Source organism: Notothenia rossii, assembly GCF_949606895.1.
Source record: "Notothenia rossii genome assembly, chromosome: 2".
In the NCBI taxonomy this organism is placed as follows: Eukaryota; Metazoa; Chordata; class Actinopteri; order Perciformes; family Nototheniidae; genus Notothenia; species Notothenia rossii.
In genome coordinates, this window is record NC_136904.1 from 34,610,722 (window position 1) to 34,627,093 (window position 16,372).

General features: G+C 38.7%; 1 protein-coding gene across 7 annotated transcripts in view; it reads left to right on the forward strand.

The window, feature by feature from the left end:
- The window catches only part of LOC307030159 (multiple epidermal growth factor-like domains protein 11), a 148,254-nt gene that overhangs the window by 41,007 nt on the left and 90,875 nt on the right, over positions 1 to 16,372 (forward strand). For all 7 annotated transcript variants that reach the window (XR_013805562.1, XM_079666424.1, XM_079666423.1 and 4 more), the window contains 3 exons: positions 3,255 to 3,388; positions 4,076 to 4,177; positions 5,601 to 5,701. Coding sequence is in view for 6 of the 7 variants with exons in the window: in XM_079666424.1 (XP_079522550.1) it covers positions 3,273 to 3,388; positions 4,076 to 4,177; positions 5,601 to 5,701 (319 nt within the window). In the remaining variant the exon portion in view is untranslated. The remainder of the gene's footprint in view (positions 1 to 3,254; positions 3,389 to 4,075; positions 4,178 to 5,600; positions 5,702 to 16,372) is intronic.

The following is a 16,372-nucleotide window of genomic DNA, read 5'->3' on the forward strand; positions in this document are numbered from 1 at the left end:
GTGGTTTTATTCATCATCACCATGATGTTCCAGTGCTGTCAGTGTGTGCGCCTCTGAAATGGCCCGATGAGGAATCATTCCGCCGTTGAGTGTTATGTCACGGTCATGCCAACAGCTGCCGTCAACAACCCTCCCAGGGTTCATTCAGTGTGCAAACATTTAGAAGATGTAGCAGCCTCAATGGAGATATTCCGCCCATTAGGCTGCCTAGAAATCTGACTGGGGAAATAAAAATGATTTTGTTAATAATTTTGTAAGAAATGTCCAGTTGCATTGCTCTAAATGCTTTAGGCTGAATCGTAAGTTAGCATTGCAAGGGCTCCCTCGCATTAAAACAATGGGATTTTTCTATTGGGTTTTCGGGATATTGTGGAAATGAGACACATGTTTATGATACTTTAACATTTTTCTCAGCAGGATAATCTCCACATATTAACACCACTTTTATTATTTTTGAAGTGTCAATGGAATCACCAGAAGTAACCAGCTAATGTTAGGCTATAAACAAACTACCTCACGACCACATGTCAAGGTTTGTGAAACAAGCAGGACCCAAATGCAGATATAAACTGAAAATTCCTTTATTTCAGGCTATATATATATATATATATATATATACACAATGACAATATATATATACAATGACAATATATATATATATATATATATATATATACAATGACAAAACAGAACACTCACCGCAGAACTAGTCATGGAACAAGACGAACCGACCAAGACAGACAGAAAACCCAGAACTTAAATACACACAAGACTAATCACACAACAAGACACAGGTGAGGAGGGAGGAGAAAACACAGGGGCCCAGGTGAACACAATCAGACAATTAGACACACCAGGGAAACTAATGACAAGAGGAAAAACACAGGGAAAAGGACCAGACAATAACCCAAAGGAAAACATGACATGAAAAACACCCAAACCTAAAAAACTATAAACGTGACATAACATGAGAATCGTGACACCACATGACCTAACATCACTCCTGCTAGGCTAAAGGTGGCTAATGGTCGTCGTGATGACGTTTAGTAGTCTCATTTAGTGACTTGTAAGCAACTGCTGTTTTAAGACCACATGAAAAAGTATGACATTCACCAGTGTGGTGTTGACTAATGTCTTTTATGTTGTAGAACAAAACGTAAAAAAATCTCGGAATACTTTTTCAACCATTGTTTAAAATAAATAAAGCTAAAAATGGATGCTACCTCAATTTCTTTTGGACTGAGAATTTTTCGCATTTGAAAAAACAATTAGATTAAACTGACAACTCTTGGGAAGAATAAGGTTTCCCCGCTGCTGCCTTTACTGTTGTGTCCAACCTTCATGTAAAGAGTCATTTCTATGGAGAGATTGGACACACGACCACACATGGAGATGTCGCTCGTGGATTATCTTTTTGATTGGCATTCTCCGCAGTGCATGCGTGCCCTGCTATTTTCTTTTGCATTTAATAACAGAGGTTTCAACTTTCACAGCGCTCGCTTCTCCTGACATACATTCAGCCTTCCGCCTTTTGCTCCGAAGAAAATAACAGTGGATCACCCCAAGCAGAAGTTTCATTGCCTTGTGAATCAGTACACATTTCAGATTCACATATCTCCATATTTACACCCTGGTATTCTCCCTGACAATAGCATGGTCTGCTGGTGCTGTTTAATGTCTTATTTATTACAAATTAGGTTTTTTGCTACACGTTCATCTTTTTTATTAAAACATTTGCTGAGAGATATATGAATATTTTCTTTTCTACAAGTTGTTATGCAAGTTCGGGATTGTAAGACACAAATAATTAAGATGTCACTTAATTTAACTTAAATTAGATTTTTAAAGGAAACACAAACTTCAATCAAAGATGTCCCTTTGTGTTTTTTGTGGATGTAAAGATGATACAGGTGAATAGAGTTGACATGTAACTAATAGATATCACTGAGAAATGTAAGCTAAGACTATAATATTATGTTTTACAAGTCTTATGAAATGATATGTATAAATATGCAAATAGGGCAATATCTATTGCTAGGGTTTTTTCAATTAAGGAGAAATCTACAGACACACATTTAGTCAAATAAACCACTTTATGGGATTTTTGGATGTTGCTTTTCCAACTGTCTGAAAGAACATTGTAAGGAAAGCAAAATAGCCCAAACTTAAGATGGACCAATGCATGAAAAGTAATGTTTTTGTCTTTATTGGTTTGCCTTACAGAGCAAGTGTTCCTCAAAAGAAGCACTATGATGTAGCTTGTGAAAATGTTGCGTTTTATATTTCATTGGATATTGGTCGTTAAAAGATGTTATTAAATGAGATACAAAAAAAAACGTTACTATTGAACAATCAACCGAGGTGTTGTTAGTGTTGAGACATAGAAAACATTAATATTTCCCGACCGTATTGGTCAATCATACCTGGGAGGGCGGGCTCTCAGTTAGGTTGGGTTTTGGAGCCTTACATACTGTAGAGTACATATTTGATGGGAGTTCAAGTGTTTGGATCCAAACTCTCTGTAAACACTTTAAAGCTGCAAAAAGATTGAATGAAAGTTTACCTCAGCATCTGCACCACCTGCTGCTGTTTGATTCTCAGAGATTCAACATCATACCTACAGCTGCATAACCCGAAGCAGCCAAATGGGGTGAAGCCTATAAGCCAACCTTCAGTTAAAGAATAATTTATTATTAGATTGTAAGCACTAAAGCATCAATGTGTGAGTAAGATTTCACTAGTAGATATAATAGAGTAATACAACATATTTTGCTTAGTATAAAGAAGCATAAATGAAAAAGAATGTAAAGTACCAGAACCTCAAAATGTTACTTAGGTACAGTACTTGAGTAAATACTTAAAATGTACTTATAACATTTCTCCACTGTTAATAGTATCCTGGTAATCCCTGGAGACATCGGCAGGGGTGATGGCCCCAGCCTAACTCATGAAGTATATCTTGTAGCTTGTTACTGTTTCTCTCCTGAAGGTAACTGAAGCAGAGCACCTGGATGCTGCGCTCCAGGGGACAATAAAAGCCCCACTTCAGAGTGTCTCCCTTAGTTTCTCTCCTAGACTCCTTCCTGCCAGCAGCTACACATTGTGGCCTTTGTTTCGCTTTATATTACAATAAATGTTTTAAGAACTATTGCTTCATCCAACTGTTTTTTGTCATGGCCTAGAATCGGGGTTATGACACTACACTGCATGCTTTTAAAAGGTAAAATCTAACCGTCTTTCTCTGCTTCCCCTAGCACGGAGGGAGGAGGACAATGGGGGTCAGTGGGGTTCCCCCCCAGGCCCTGCTGTGGCTCTTCCTGATCAGCTTCATCGCTCTGGCGACGCCCCTCAACCCGGACGACCCCAACGTGTGCAGCCACTGGGAGAGGTCAGTCCCCCCCCCCCCATATAGTTTACTCTCCAATATTCATAAACGTTGCTCAAAACTGCCGCAGCGAGCTAATGGACTCCCTGCCACAAATCAGGGACCGAGGGTTTGCCAATAATCAAAAGCAAAAGGGAAAAGGTTTACTCCTGGGAACACGGCGAGGCCGTAAATCCAGAGGCATGCTAATGTGACTGCTTGAGTGGTCTCGCCACTCAGTGCAACACTGAGTAAAAAGCACAATGTCATTTCTGATGAGAGCTACAGAGTGCATGTGCTGTGATCGATAATCTCTCAGTTTAATCAGTAGGAATTGTGGAAATGGATATTACCTCCATTACAGTTTTCACTTTTCGCCAAAGGTTAGACTCAGTTCAGTAACCTTTATTCAACACAGGAGTGTCAACACCTGGGTCAGCTACAGTAGGTATTGTTCCAGGTAAACACAATTAGTCCCTGAAGAGACAATATCAGAGATAAAAAATCGAGTTCTGTCCGGATTCTTAAAAAATGTGTGTTTTTGAGGGTAACTGGAAAAGAAAAACATGAATTGGAAGTGCAACAGGCTTCTTGTTAATGTATTATTGACAAATATTTATTCAAAATTAGGGATTCAATTCTGCATGTGTCTTTTAGCGATGGTTTTCAGGCACCCCGGCAATGTGTGTTTGATTTGTCCTATCCCTCCAGCTATGCAGTGACTGTGCAGGAGTCGTATGCCCATCCATTCGACCAGGTCTACTACACCCGCTGCACCGACATCCTCAACTGGTTCAAATGCACCAGACACAGGTATGGACTCAGACAGCTACTCATGGTAGCTGCAGAGAGCACTGTTGCAGCAACAAGTGATTATTCTCACTATCATCTAATTCTTTAATTAACCAATTCATGAATTTAGTTTAGAAATTGCATGAAATTCAAAAGCCATAGGTGACGCTCTTACATTGCTAATTTAGTTTGACAAACAGTTTAAATATAAATTCATTTCAATTGACTGTAATATTGAAATCAAGAATAGCTTTTTTACTCGATAAATGTAAAAATAAAAGTTAAAAAAACGTGTTTTGGACGTAATCTCGTCTTTGTTTACATTAGCAAGCCTCGCTAACACTCAGAGCTAACCTGTACTGAAGAGCACATGTGTTTAAAAAGCAAGACAAAAAAAAAGAATCTGCTTTTCTCTAACAGGGCTTCAAAAGAAAGTTTTGAGCAGTATGAGGCATGGCTACAATGGGTGATCTGAAACTTCACAGACATGTTTTATATAGTTATGGCCCTACAATATATTTTTGAAATATAGCATGATAGGTCCACTTTAAATAATTGTATTGACCTAAAAGATATCGTATTGCTTCCGTTCAGAAAAATTTCCACGGCTTACCAATGGCTGGCAACAGCAACGTAACTTAAAATGTCGGTAGCACTGATCGAGGATTTTCTATAACTTTCCAAGTCTGTTCTGAGTTTCTTTTCCAAGAACATGTTCTAAACAATGCAATAGCCCGTACCGTACCGTGGTCCTGTTAGTGTGTTCCTGTCTGCCATCTTCTGCATAATTATCTGACGCCCAACACTCTGTCTTTTAACCTCTTTCCTTCTTTCCCTTGATCCTCCTTAGCAATGGTCATTATTTTTGCTAAGCAGCGGTGTGTTATCAAGTATTAATAACCTTTGAAATATCCCAATTGAATAATCGGAATGTAATAATGTGCAATATGAAATACATTTAAATGAAACAAAAATATTTATATGAACAGAAGTTTAAGTTTAATGCCCAAAAAAAGATAAAGTAAAAGATATATATATTTTCTCGTACAGCATGCACTTCTGATGCTGAAGCTCCGAGGCAGTCAGTCACCAGAGTCTACTACCCAACGCCGTCTGATGTGGTCATTTTGATGAGCGACCGTCAGCGCATCGGCTTTAATGACCACATTAAGCTTTATAGCCGCCAGTTTAGCTCCTCCAGCTAAGAGCTGAGTCATTGATCTTAAGCTGAAAATTTCAAGACAACATCAGCGTCCTTGAATGAGTGGGAGAGACTTCCTCAAAGTGTCGCTTATTTTTCAGGAGTGTACTGATGTGAACACTTTTTAGTATGTTTTTATGGAGCAGCATGATTATTGTTGGTTATAACCTTTAAGTAAATATGCTAGGTAACGGAAAGAAAAATCGTCAACTTTTTTGTGTTTGTGTTTGTGTGTGTGTACAGGATCAGCTACAAGACGGCGTACAGGAGAGGTGTGAGGACGATGTACAGGCGACGCTCACAGTGCTGCCCGGGCTTCTTTGAAAGTGGAGGCCTGTGTGTTCGTAAGTTGTTGTTTTCTTTTTATTCCAGTGCAGCTTTTAAATTAAAAAGATAATACAAGACAATAAAAGAATGCTGTGCTACCTATAAGTAGGTTGACCAGGTGCAAACAAGCCACATGCAGGACAATGCGATTTAAATATAATGTCCATCTCACCCTTAAAGTAAACATTTATATTGCAACTATTAGCTTTTAAATATTAATAACAATGTTTTACTATAGGTGAATTGTTTGCACGAACAAAGTAAAGTACAATTCCTTTTTTTTGTCTAACAAACACTCATCCAAAAAGAAGCCCTTATTGTTGGGGAAAATCTCTGAATCTGGAAATATGAGCATACTGCTGACCTGTAATATTGCGAATACTGCACAGTGTGTTAAACGTTTTTTATTTCAGCTGCTGTTACCTCATCTGCTTGATAATCCTCTTTTAGTTTCAAGAGGAATCTATCTATAGATCGACATTTTTCTCTATGAGCCGGGCATTTCTTGTGAGTTTCGCGCGTAGTGTCGCTTCAAATCGTAATCACATCCATGCGTGACTGAAATAAAAAAAACTCTGGCAAATATCTAAAAAAAATCTCTTTTAATTGCCCTCAACAGGCTGCTCCCATAAATATATACATTTACTTATCAAATGCAGGACATTCGCTCAATTTGTGTGACAAATTGTAGAAATGCTTTGCAGTGCAGTGCAAAACAAAACACCTGGCCACCATACCTACAGTATGAGGTGAATGTAAAGGATCTATAATTGTAAAGGTTAACAAAGAAGGTTTTCTTGAACAAATACATTACAATTGCAATTTTTCTATGAATTGTAATTATTATTTAATAGCTTTCTGCATTGCTTGACATCAAGTTGGTACAGTGCCTTGCGAACGTTCACCTACTGAAATTCAGGCAGTATCAATTCACACTTAAAGTATTAGCCGACAGAACAATACAATGGACACTTCTTACAAATAACTAAAATCTGCTCCTTTGACAACAAACACAACATACCCTTTTTAGGTTTTTAGTAACAATGTTATCCTGCTAGTAACCCGACATTTTTTAGGAGTATCACAGTAATCTGATGTTGACTTTTTGTATCTAACTGTAAGGGAATACAGTTAACTTTTGTGGGTATCCTGATTAAGTGATACTGTTACATGAAATCAGTTACTCCCCAAGCCTGAATAAAACTAATCAATTGGAAGTCTTTTACATTTCCGAGCACCTGGAAGGTACAAAGCATTTTTGATAACAATGTTTAACCGACAACAATAAAGTCTCTGATACAACAAAGATATATAGACCAAACAAATGACTCAGTTCACATTACACTGGGCAAAACATTTGACTTTTTTCACGAGTAGTTGACACGCATTGCTCTCTTTCTAAAGGATGCTATAAAGCTGCACATGGCGTTTTATCAAATGTTGATATGCAAACCCATCCAATATTGTTGTTTCCATTCAGACAGCACTATCTCCAGAATAAACAGCCTCCCTGCAACAAACAAAATCATTTTGCTGTCATCTGCATTGTTATTTTCCAAACTTTTTTTCCACTTGATACACAGGACGTTTTTTTTCTCTCTTTCTTTACAGGCTTGTTAAAATTGCAGTGTATCTTGCGGAACAGTGATTCAATCTCAATCGTTATCTTTTCACTTGCGCCCAGGCGGTTATCTATATCTGCCGTTAGAGCTGTCAAAGTTAGATCAATCCGCCTCGTTTACAAAGTGGATCCATTTCTGCTTAAAGTTTTTACCACGGACAGCTTCAACGCAAAAGGAAGGATAAAGTCGAAAACAAGGGAAACAAAAGCAACCACAAATATCCACTAAGATGGAGTTAGTTCTGTTGCCTTTTTATTTTAAGTACAAGAGACCATTTATCTTCGGGATATTTCTCACATTCACCTCATATACAATGAGCGTCATCCTTTTATTTAATGTTGATGATAAAGTTAGATAAAACAGCAATATTCCTACACGGTTCCTTTTGATTTGAAGCTCGTTTTAAGTTTTCCAAGCTAAAGAAAAACTTTAAACAAAACATCAGACAATTAGACGAAGCAGATGAGACGACAGATGTTGAGTCAAAGCTGATGCGACACATACACTGGATTCTTTATTTAACTGTAAAACCATCAGCTGCTGCTCTTAATTGCTGGAGAAACACACACAAACACACACACACACACACACACACACACACACACACACACACACACACACACACACACACACACACACACACACACACACACACACACACACACACACACACACACACACACACCACATTTCTAGTTCTCCTTCATAACTATTTATCTCATTACATCTGATACAGCTGAAGAAGTCATAGAACACACCAACTTTTAAACTGTTAATTATAAAAGGAGAATAGGTGTAATAAGTAATAACTACATGTGCATACCTTGATCAAATTTACAATCTATTCCAAAAGGTGTCATATAAAAGGAGCAGAGTAAAAACTAATGTTCAGATCAATTGAAAAGTTTAAGTTCTGTTGATACTTTTGGAAATGTCACATTGTGCCAAATATATGACATTATTAACATGGGTCAAGTAACATTTTGGAATTTGATTTGCTCTCAATGGACTAAAGCTGCATTCACATGACAAGCTTTAAAATGATACCTGATATGACGAATACATAAAAAAGCAAGTGCAATCATAATTCGTTATGGAGACATGGGAAATTGGTCACCCTGACAAGCTATCCAAAGCTTTAGAACAGGGGCCCGGACAATAAACAGCAAGTATTTACAATTTATATTTCAAACATATATATATAGTTCAAATAATAATTTAGCAAACAGAATTCATATATTATACAGAAAAATGTATGAGCTTAAAAAACACAACACAAGCGAACCCAACCGATAAATGGTCCCAAAACATTCATTTCATCAGTCTTAACTGGTCTGAAATAGGTTAGATAAGATAAAACAAGTCACATGACTAGGAAAAACAACTGTCAAATGTATATGGATATCAGAGTCCCTAGCCATTTAGCATTATCTGACAAACGTAATATAACTGCTGTTTTATGCTCAGACACAGATAAAGACATTTCAATATTGTTATCAAGGTCAAACCCATCCATATCTACTTATTCAAAATGTTGGCTTGGGAAGTTGGCCATATCGACAGGGGTCCCTTGACCTCTCACCTCAAGATATCCGAATAAAAAATGGGTTTTTATAAATACCCATGAGGCCTCTACAAACGTGCACACTTTATGCTAATCAAATGCAGTTTGGGGTAAAAAAAACAAAAAACATGCCGTTTTCGGCATGCAGTATAAATGTGTTATTTTCCACTATTCTAAACTGGAATTCTGATTGCTGGGGGTCTCCAAGCAGTCTTGGAATTGCACTACTTGACATAAAGAATGGCAATACTGTGGATTCAATGAGCCCAATGGTTTCAGCTCATGTTAGTCCTCTTAGTAGTCATGTCATTGTAGTGACACAATTGTTTTCCTTGTTTTAAATGACTTGTTTTGAGATTTATGATCATCACATACTGTACATACTAATGAAACTACAGCAACAAACTAAAGTCTGAGGGCAGAGGATGTGTGGCTTTGTAATATATTATTATTTACAATAAAGGGGTTTCTAAGAAGTTTTAAGAACAGAAGCACTCGCCATCATAGTGTAACAAATGCAATTCTGCAATTTCTGAAATGTCCAAATATCCAAACTTTTAAATGGACAATATTCTGGCCGAAGAGACTGCGGTACTTTAGAGAATCCGACTGCACTTTCACTATCCGACGTGTTTATGATGCGCCAGCGGACGTCAATGTGTGCGTCTGCCGCTGTGGGGAAACTATGGAAACTACAGTTTTCTATACAGCGGACTACAACATGGATGTATAATAAGAACGAGGGACTACTGTAAACTCATCTAGAGACTCTGCACCGTGCTCTGATGATGTTGTTTTATGCTTTATGAACGTGGACAACAGAAAACAAAATTGGAATTGAAATAAAAAAGGAAAGTGAAACTTATGCTCGTCACCCTCTCCCTCCGGTCCACATTAATACAAATGATCCCAATACGTCTGATTGTATGAAAAGATCTTAAAATCAATACAAATGTATTTATTATAAACGTTAGTCCTTAACATCTATCACTGTGTATATCACCATTCAAACATATTTTAAAAGTTGAACAAACCCCACACAGTTCAGTGAAATGTTGACTTTATTTTGATAATTTCAGTCAAAACTAACGTTCAAATTTCTATCTTTGATTATAATACTGATGAACGTTCAAAACAAAGCACTTTGGCAACTTACCACATACGTTTTAAAATGCTTAATAAGCACCGTGACTTTCAGGATATCATTTCTCGGTCATAATCGGTTGTTTCCGTGAACGGCCGACTGTTGTGTGATGTCAAATGCTGCGGCCGCAAGGCATTGTGGGGCAGCACTTTCTCCTCTCCTTTCGTCAAGGGAGGTCCAGTGTTCCTAAGCTAAAGGAGGTTATAAAGGAAGTTTGAAACCTCCTTTCCTATCATCTAGGGAATTGGAACGGCACTTATCATGGCTGCCACTGAGGGACTTCCGGGTCATTTCACTCCGTTAGGAAGGTTCCTAAGCTAAATGGACTATTCGACTTCAGCCCGGATGTACGAGGAGGTACAATAACATGTGGCACTCTAGGGTCCTTTCTCATTTCATCAAATCCCCCTCCTCGACTCCTCGGTCCTCCGGTAGTGAGCCCGAAATGAATTTCAGCGTGCCATGTTGAAGGACATCTCATTTCTCTAAATGCACTTAGAGTACCGAGCATCGAGGAGGCTCTCTGGAGGAGCTATAACCGAGGATACACTGATGGGTCCTCCACGGTCCTCCACGGCTCCTTCGTGGATGCATTTCCGGGAACAGAGATGTTTCAAAGAGTCGTGACGCACGGCCGGACTTATCTCAGCCAATGACAGCTCTGCATGCATCCCCTGGATATTATTTTATTAACTGCTTTCATCGCGACGCGATGTTTCCAGAGAGAACAGCTGTGAGGTCCGTGCAGAAAGCAGAGCAGTGTGTATAATATATATCACTCAGTATAACAGGCCTACTGTCTTTATTTGCTTTAGTTTAGTAGATATCTAGAAACAAAGAGACGATATTTTTCTAAAACCATTTAGTGCTTCACACAATAAAATACACAACGGTTGTAGCCTGTTTTAGGAGCTGTAGGTGCATGTGTGTGGTGTAGGTGTGTGTGGTACAGTGTGTGCGTAGATGCAGCGGACAGACAGGTCTCAGTTGATTTGGTGTCCTCTGCTTACTTTTAATTCTTGTAAATAAAACTTTTGGCCCGTAATTTATTTTCCTCATTGTAGCGACCAAAGAGGGGAGAGGGGGGGGGGGATATATCCAGTCTCTGATAGTGTTACGTTATTATGAGAGTGCTCTGTTTGATTCTGAAATTGTATATATATTTACACTGAACAAAAATATAAACGCAACACTTTTGTTTTTGCTCCCATTTTTCATGAGATGAACTCAAAGATCTAAAACATTTTCTATATACACAAAATAACCATTTCTCTCAAATATTGTTCACAAATCTGAAAAAATCTGTGATAGTGAGCACTTCTCCTTTGCCGAGATAATCCATCCCACCTCACAGGTGTGGCATATCAAGATGCTGATTAGACAGCATGATTATTGCACAGGTGTGCCTTAGGCTGGCCACAATAAAAGGCCACTCTGAAACATGCATTTTTGCTTTATTGGGGGGGTCTGGGGGGTCCGAAAACCAGTCAGTATCTGGTGTGAGGGTTAGGGTTAGGGTTCGGGTAATGTTGTGAATCGAGTGGCCTGTGTTCATCGTCCATAACATACGCCTGCCCATACCATAACCCCACCACCACCGTGGGCCACTCGATTATATACATATATATATAGGTGTGTGTGTGTCCGCACCTGTAGCCTGTTATTGTCTCATTATACCGCACTGTGAATGAATTAAAAGTAAATATATAAGTTGTCATGAACACATCTGTCCATCAGGCTGCTGTGCCTCCTGTCATCATTAATGGACGTCTCTTTAAAATGACCGCTCAGAGGAGAGGAGTTCTCATTTCTCTAACCGCCTGCTGCTTCCCCTCCTCTCTCCTCGGTTCCCCTCCTTGGCTCCTCCTCCGCTCGCATCTCCTGCGGGCGGGACTAAGTATCGAGGATAGGAGTCGAGGAGGGGAGTTAGAAAAATGAGAAAGGGCCTAGCTGTTCTGTCAGAAAAACATGGCCGCTGACCTTTCAACTCAGTCATGTGACTATGTAATGTGACCTCTACTTTCCAATGAAAACACATATAGCCAAAAATAGCATGAATATGCTGCTATTAAGCCAATTCCCTCAAGGAGGTGCTATAACAGGAAAACTGAAACGTACAGTACATGTAACGTGACAGACAACGTAGATCTTTCAGTGGTGTTCCTCAGGGTGTTGGTGTCCAAATGTAGTATTTCCTTATTTTAAAATCCATTTTTATCATTTTTCGAGTGTTGTTGCAAAAACATTTGGTATCAAATCTGTGGAACACATGATTTCAACCCAATATCTTTCTGCAATAACCTATGAGCCATATGAGAACAAGGGGGAATGCAATTGGAGACATCCACCATATTTCTTTACAGTCCCTATTTACTTTCACAATTAAAGTATCATTATAATTCAATTGATTGTTTAAATGGTCCTAGTTTTCCAATGGTTTCCACAGCATCTATTCTAAAGTATGTTGCATATACTGTCAAAATGTTCCCGTTAGCATAATCTCTTAACCCCCCCGCCCCTCTAAAAAACAGGATGTTTAATACTAGTCTCAAAAGATGTTGTCTATAAAAATACATTTTCATTACATTTGAGAGAAGGCAAACATCTCTTCAGCGGATATCTCCAACACTCACCACCTCAATCTATATTGATGAATAGCGCTATTGGTGAGAGAAAAGCTCATGTACTTTTCATTTAGGTGCCATAATTGTGCCTTTTTATGTATAAAAAGAAAGTGTAGTTTTCCAGAAACCAGTTGTGGCCAACATGTGTGCTTTGATCGGTGCTTACTCAGGCCGGGAAGAAGCAGCCATGAGCAGGTACATTATTAGACTTGTACTTATATTTGACCGTTTATAGGCTCCACAGGAAACATTAGTGTTAAGCGTTTCACAGTAAAAATGCATTTGACTGTAGGAATTAAAAATAAATATGTGCTTTCATTTTAATTCCTTATATATACACTTCTGTGACTACTTTTTACAGAAATGTTTCATAGAGTGAGCTACATTATAAGCAGATTTTCATATTACAAGTAGCGTTGGCATGATGTTATAGAAAGCTGTAATAAAAGTATTGTTATGTTTTTTAAAGGGAAATAATTGATATCGCACATGAAGATAAAAGTGAGATCCTGGAAGTTTACTTGCTGCTTGAATTTAAAAGTCAAACGTCAGCATTCAGAGATTTTTCCAAACAGTGTTTGCCAGAAAAAATGGATATCTCCCTGCCCCGTGTTAATCTCAAGCGAGTATACCTTCCTCGATTCTGCAAAAGAAATCAATTATCTACCCTAGATGGTAAACTCTATAGGGCAGTGTTGCCTTTTCTCATTGAGGAGAGGAAGTGAATGGGTTGGCCCGAGGGGCAGGGAGGGCAAAGAGGAGCATATTGTGTGTCTTTATTCAGCATTTGCTTGTAAACAACTTTATTAGATTCGCCCGGGGAACCTAGACAAATAGCCCTCGACTCTATTGTGCGATGCCTGCTCTACCGCACACACGCACGCACACACGCACGCACGCACGCACACACACACACACACACACACACACACACACACACACACACACACACACACACACACACAGACAGACAGCTCCACCCTTCCAGTGGCTGACTAGTTTGATTGCCGGAAGGTAATTCTTCAACGTTAACTACGGGAACACGCCTGCCTGGTTAGCTAACGGTAACAGCCTGTGACAGGTCTTTTGTTGTGCGATATGCACAGCCTGAGCTAATTGAAAGGTTTACCTCTCCCCGAAACAGAAAGAAGTAAAGGGGGGGGGGGGGGGGGGGCTTCTGATTTGATTATAGGGCTTTCCTCTTTCTGTGTTTCCTGGCTGTGTTGTGAGCGCTCTGTTTTTCATTTCCTGTTTGTCTCGATATCAACAAACATGTAATTATGTGCAGGGTGTCATTGCTGTTTACTTGCTTCTTGACTTTGAACGTCTTGTGTGGATGTTCCCTGTCCTGCAGGCATAGGAAACCCTTTGTTATTTTTCATCTCTGCCTGAGGCCATTTTATCTCAAGTCGGAGCGATCCTCCCTCAGTCGTCCTCTTTTTTATTCTCTGTCGGATTCATTCTGTTCTCTTTCTTTTTTTCGACCTCCTCACCCATCCACCTGCTTCAACCTTAAACCCCTCCCCTCTCCGTGACCCAACCCGAAACCTCGGCCACTCGTCACGTCCCCACGACAGCTTTCATATAAATTACTGTAGGCATCCGATTTTTGATTACATCCCAGAACAAAAACCTTCCTTCTGTGAACCCGTAATTCCACTTAATGCTGTCACTCTTATTCAGTATTATTATTTTTGTTACGCGTTAGTAAAGAGGAATAACAAGCACAGTAGTTTGGAATGGAATTCTTTCTTTAAATTTCGACAAAAGATAAAGAATGATCTGTATAAAATGCAGATCATTCTTTATCATTTGATTTATTCAGGTATTGTGTTTTTTTATATATTTTTTGAGCAGCTAAATCTAAACATAAACTGTGTAGATTAACAACCTCGTAAAAAGTTTCAAAAGTAAGTCTATACGTAAAAGCTACGTGACTGTCAGTGTTCCAGGTAAAAATTGCAAAAGGCAATATATCATTAAAAACATGCAGGGTGTGTATACATCTGGATTTATCGTATCTATAAAACATTTCGTATCTAAAGCTTTAGTATTTAAAAGCTCTCTGCCATTGTACATGCACTTAAGATCATCGCTTTGTTAATATCCCGTCCATTGTCAAATAACACAAAGCTGTCGGACTGGTTTTAACATCGGAGCATGAAGAAATTACATTTGTGTGACTTTAATCAAGCTTGATCCAGTACTGCTCAATGCATCTGGTCAACATATATAGTATGGATGACCCACAGAAGATGTCTGTATATTAAAGGGACCCTATACAGATAACCAATCAGAGCAGACTGGGCTCTGGTCTCAGGGTGAAAGGGTGCTGCAGCACAGGCAGTATGAGAAAAATAAAGAGCTTTTTGAATATTAATGCATGGAGACATGTCACAGTAGAGACACAAAATACAAATATGAACCTGAAAAGGAGCAGAATAGGGCCCCTTCAATCTTAAAACTGTCCGACCTGTTTTTAGCCCTTATTTGTTTATTATAATTGAGACATCATCTGAAGTTATTTAAGAACATATATGATTTCTTAATACCTTTATGGATCATATTCCTTGTTTGACTGACTTTTGACCCAAAGACGACATTTTATTTTTGGCAACTTGTGTGACAAGGGGAACATATAATAAACCTGCAAAGATTTGGATACAGACACTATTATATTTTCTTGTCCAGATTATGTATGTGGTTACATCTCTAATACAAATAAACATTATAGATATGCAGTTTTTTGTTCCGTAAGTAAGTCTCATTAAAACAAGAAAAGCCTCTAAAATGAACATTATGTAATGTCCAGAGTACAAGAGTGGAAATAATAATTATTTGTAATGTCTTTTCTCACCAAGAACAATTTAATTGGCAATCCCTGTCGCCCGGTGATGTGATGAGCCCTGACAGTTTAACAAAGAGAAACGACTCTGGAGAAAGATGTCAGGTGTGCACTTACACTGCTGTTCTTCCTGCTGCTGCTCATACCTCCGCTCTCAGCAGATCAAGAGATTCAAGGAGCCTAAAGACTGCTTCTACATGCCGAGACAATAGTGGGAATTAGGTGGCGATTATTTAATTTGATATCTATTCATCTTTTTACCCATCGCTGATGTAATCCTCCTTGTAGCTGCTTCAGCTCCTATCCACAGGATGAAAGGATTAAGCCCACCGTTTAATGATTTATCAACTCTCCTTTAGGATTACAAGAACATGTGTCTTTGGCTCACTTATTAAAATCTGTGTCTGCATTTGCAGCTAATTGTATTTTCTCTCTCTCTTGCCAAAGATATGCCGTTAGCACAAAGAAGTGCATGAATAGAAAGTGTTCATCTTGATTAGTTTGAGCTCATTACAGAATTCATCCTGCTTTGATTGCAGCAGTGAACCCATCCCTTCTCATTTTACTGCTTTTTTGTTAACAGTGACCACACAATGGCAAATGGCCTGCTCCCCTATCTGAAGGGCGAGACGAGAGGGGTCAGAAGGGAAGTCTAAAGGGTCACTACAGGATTAATAGGAAATGGAGGCTGAAATCTGCTACCCAAACTTAATCATATCTTTAAGCTCTTGAGTCTGAAATCTGACAATTTGAAATCAGTGTTTTGCAGAAATACATATTCAATGTGTGGCCTGACATTGTTTCATTTTAAGAGATTATAGAAGGTTGATATAGACAGTGAAATTCATGAATACAGGTATTCCTCAAGTCCAGGAGTATATGAACATAG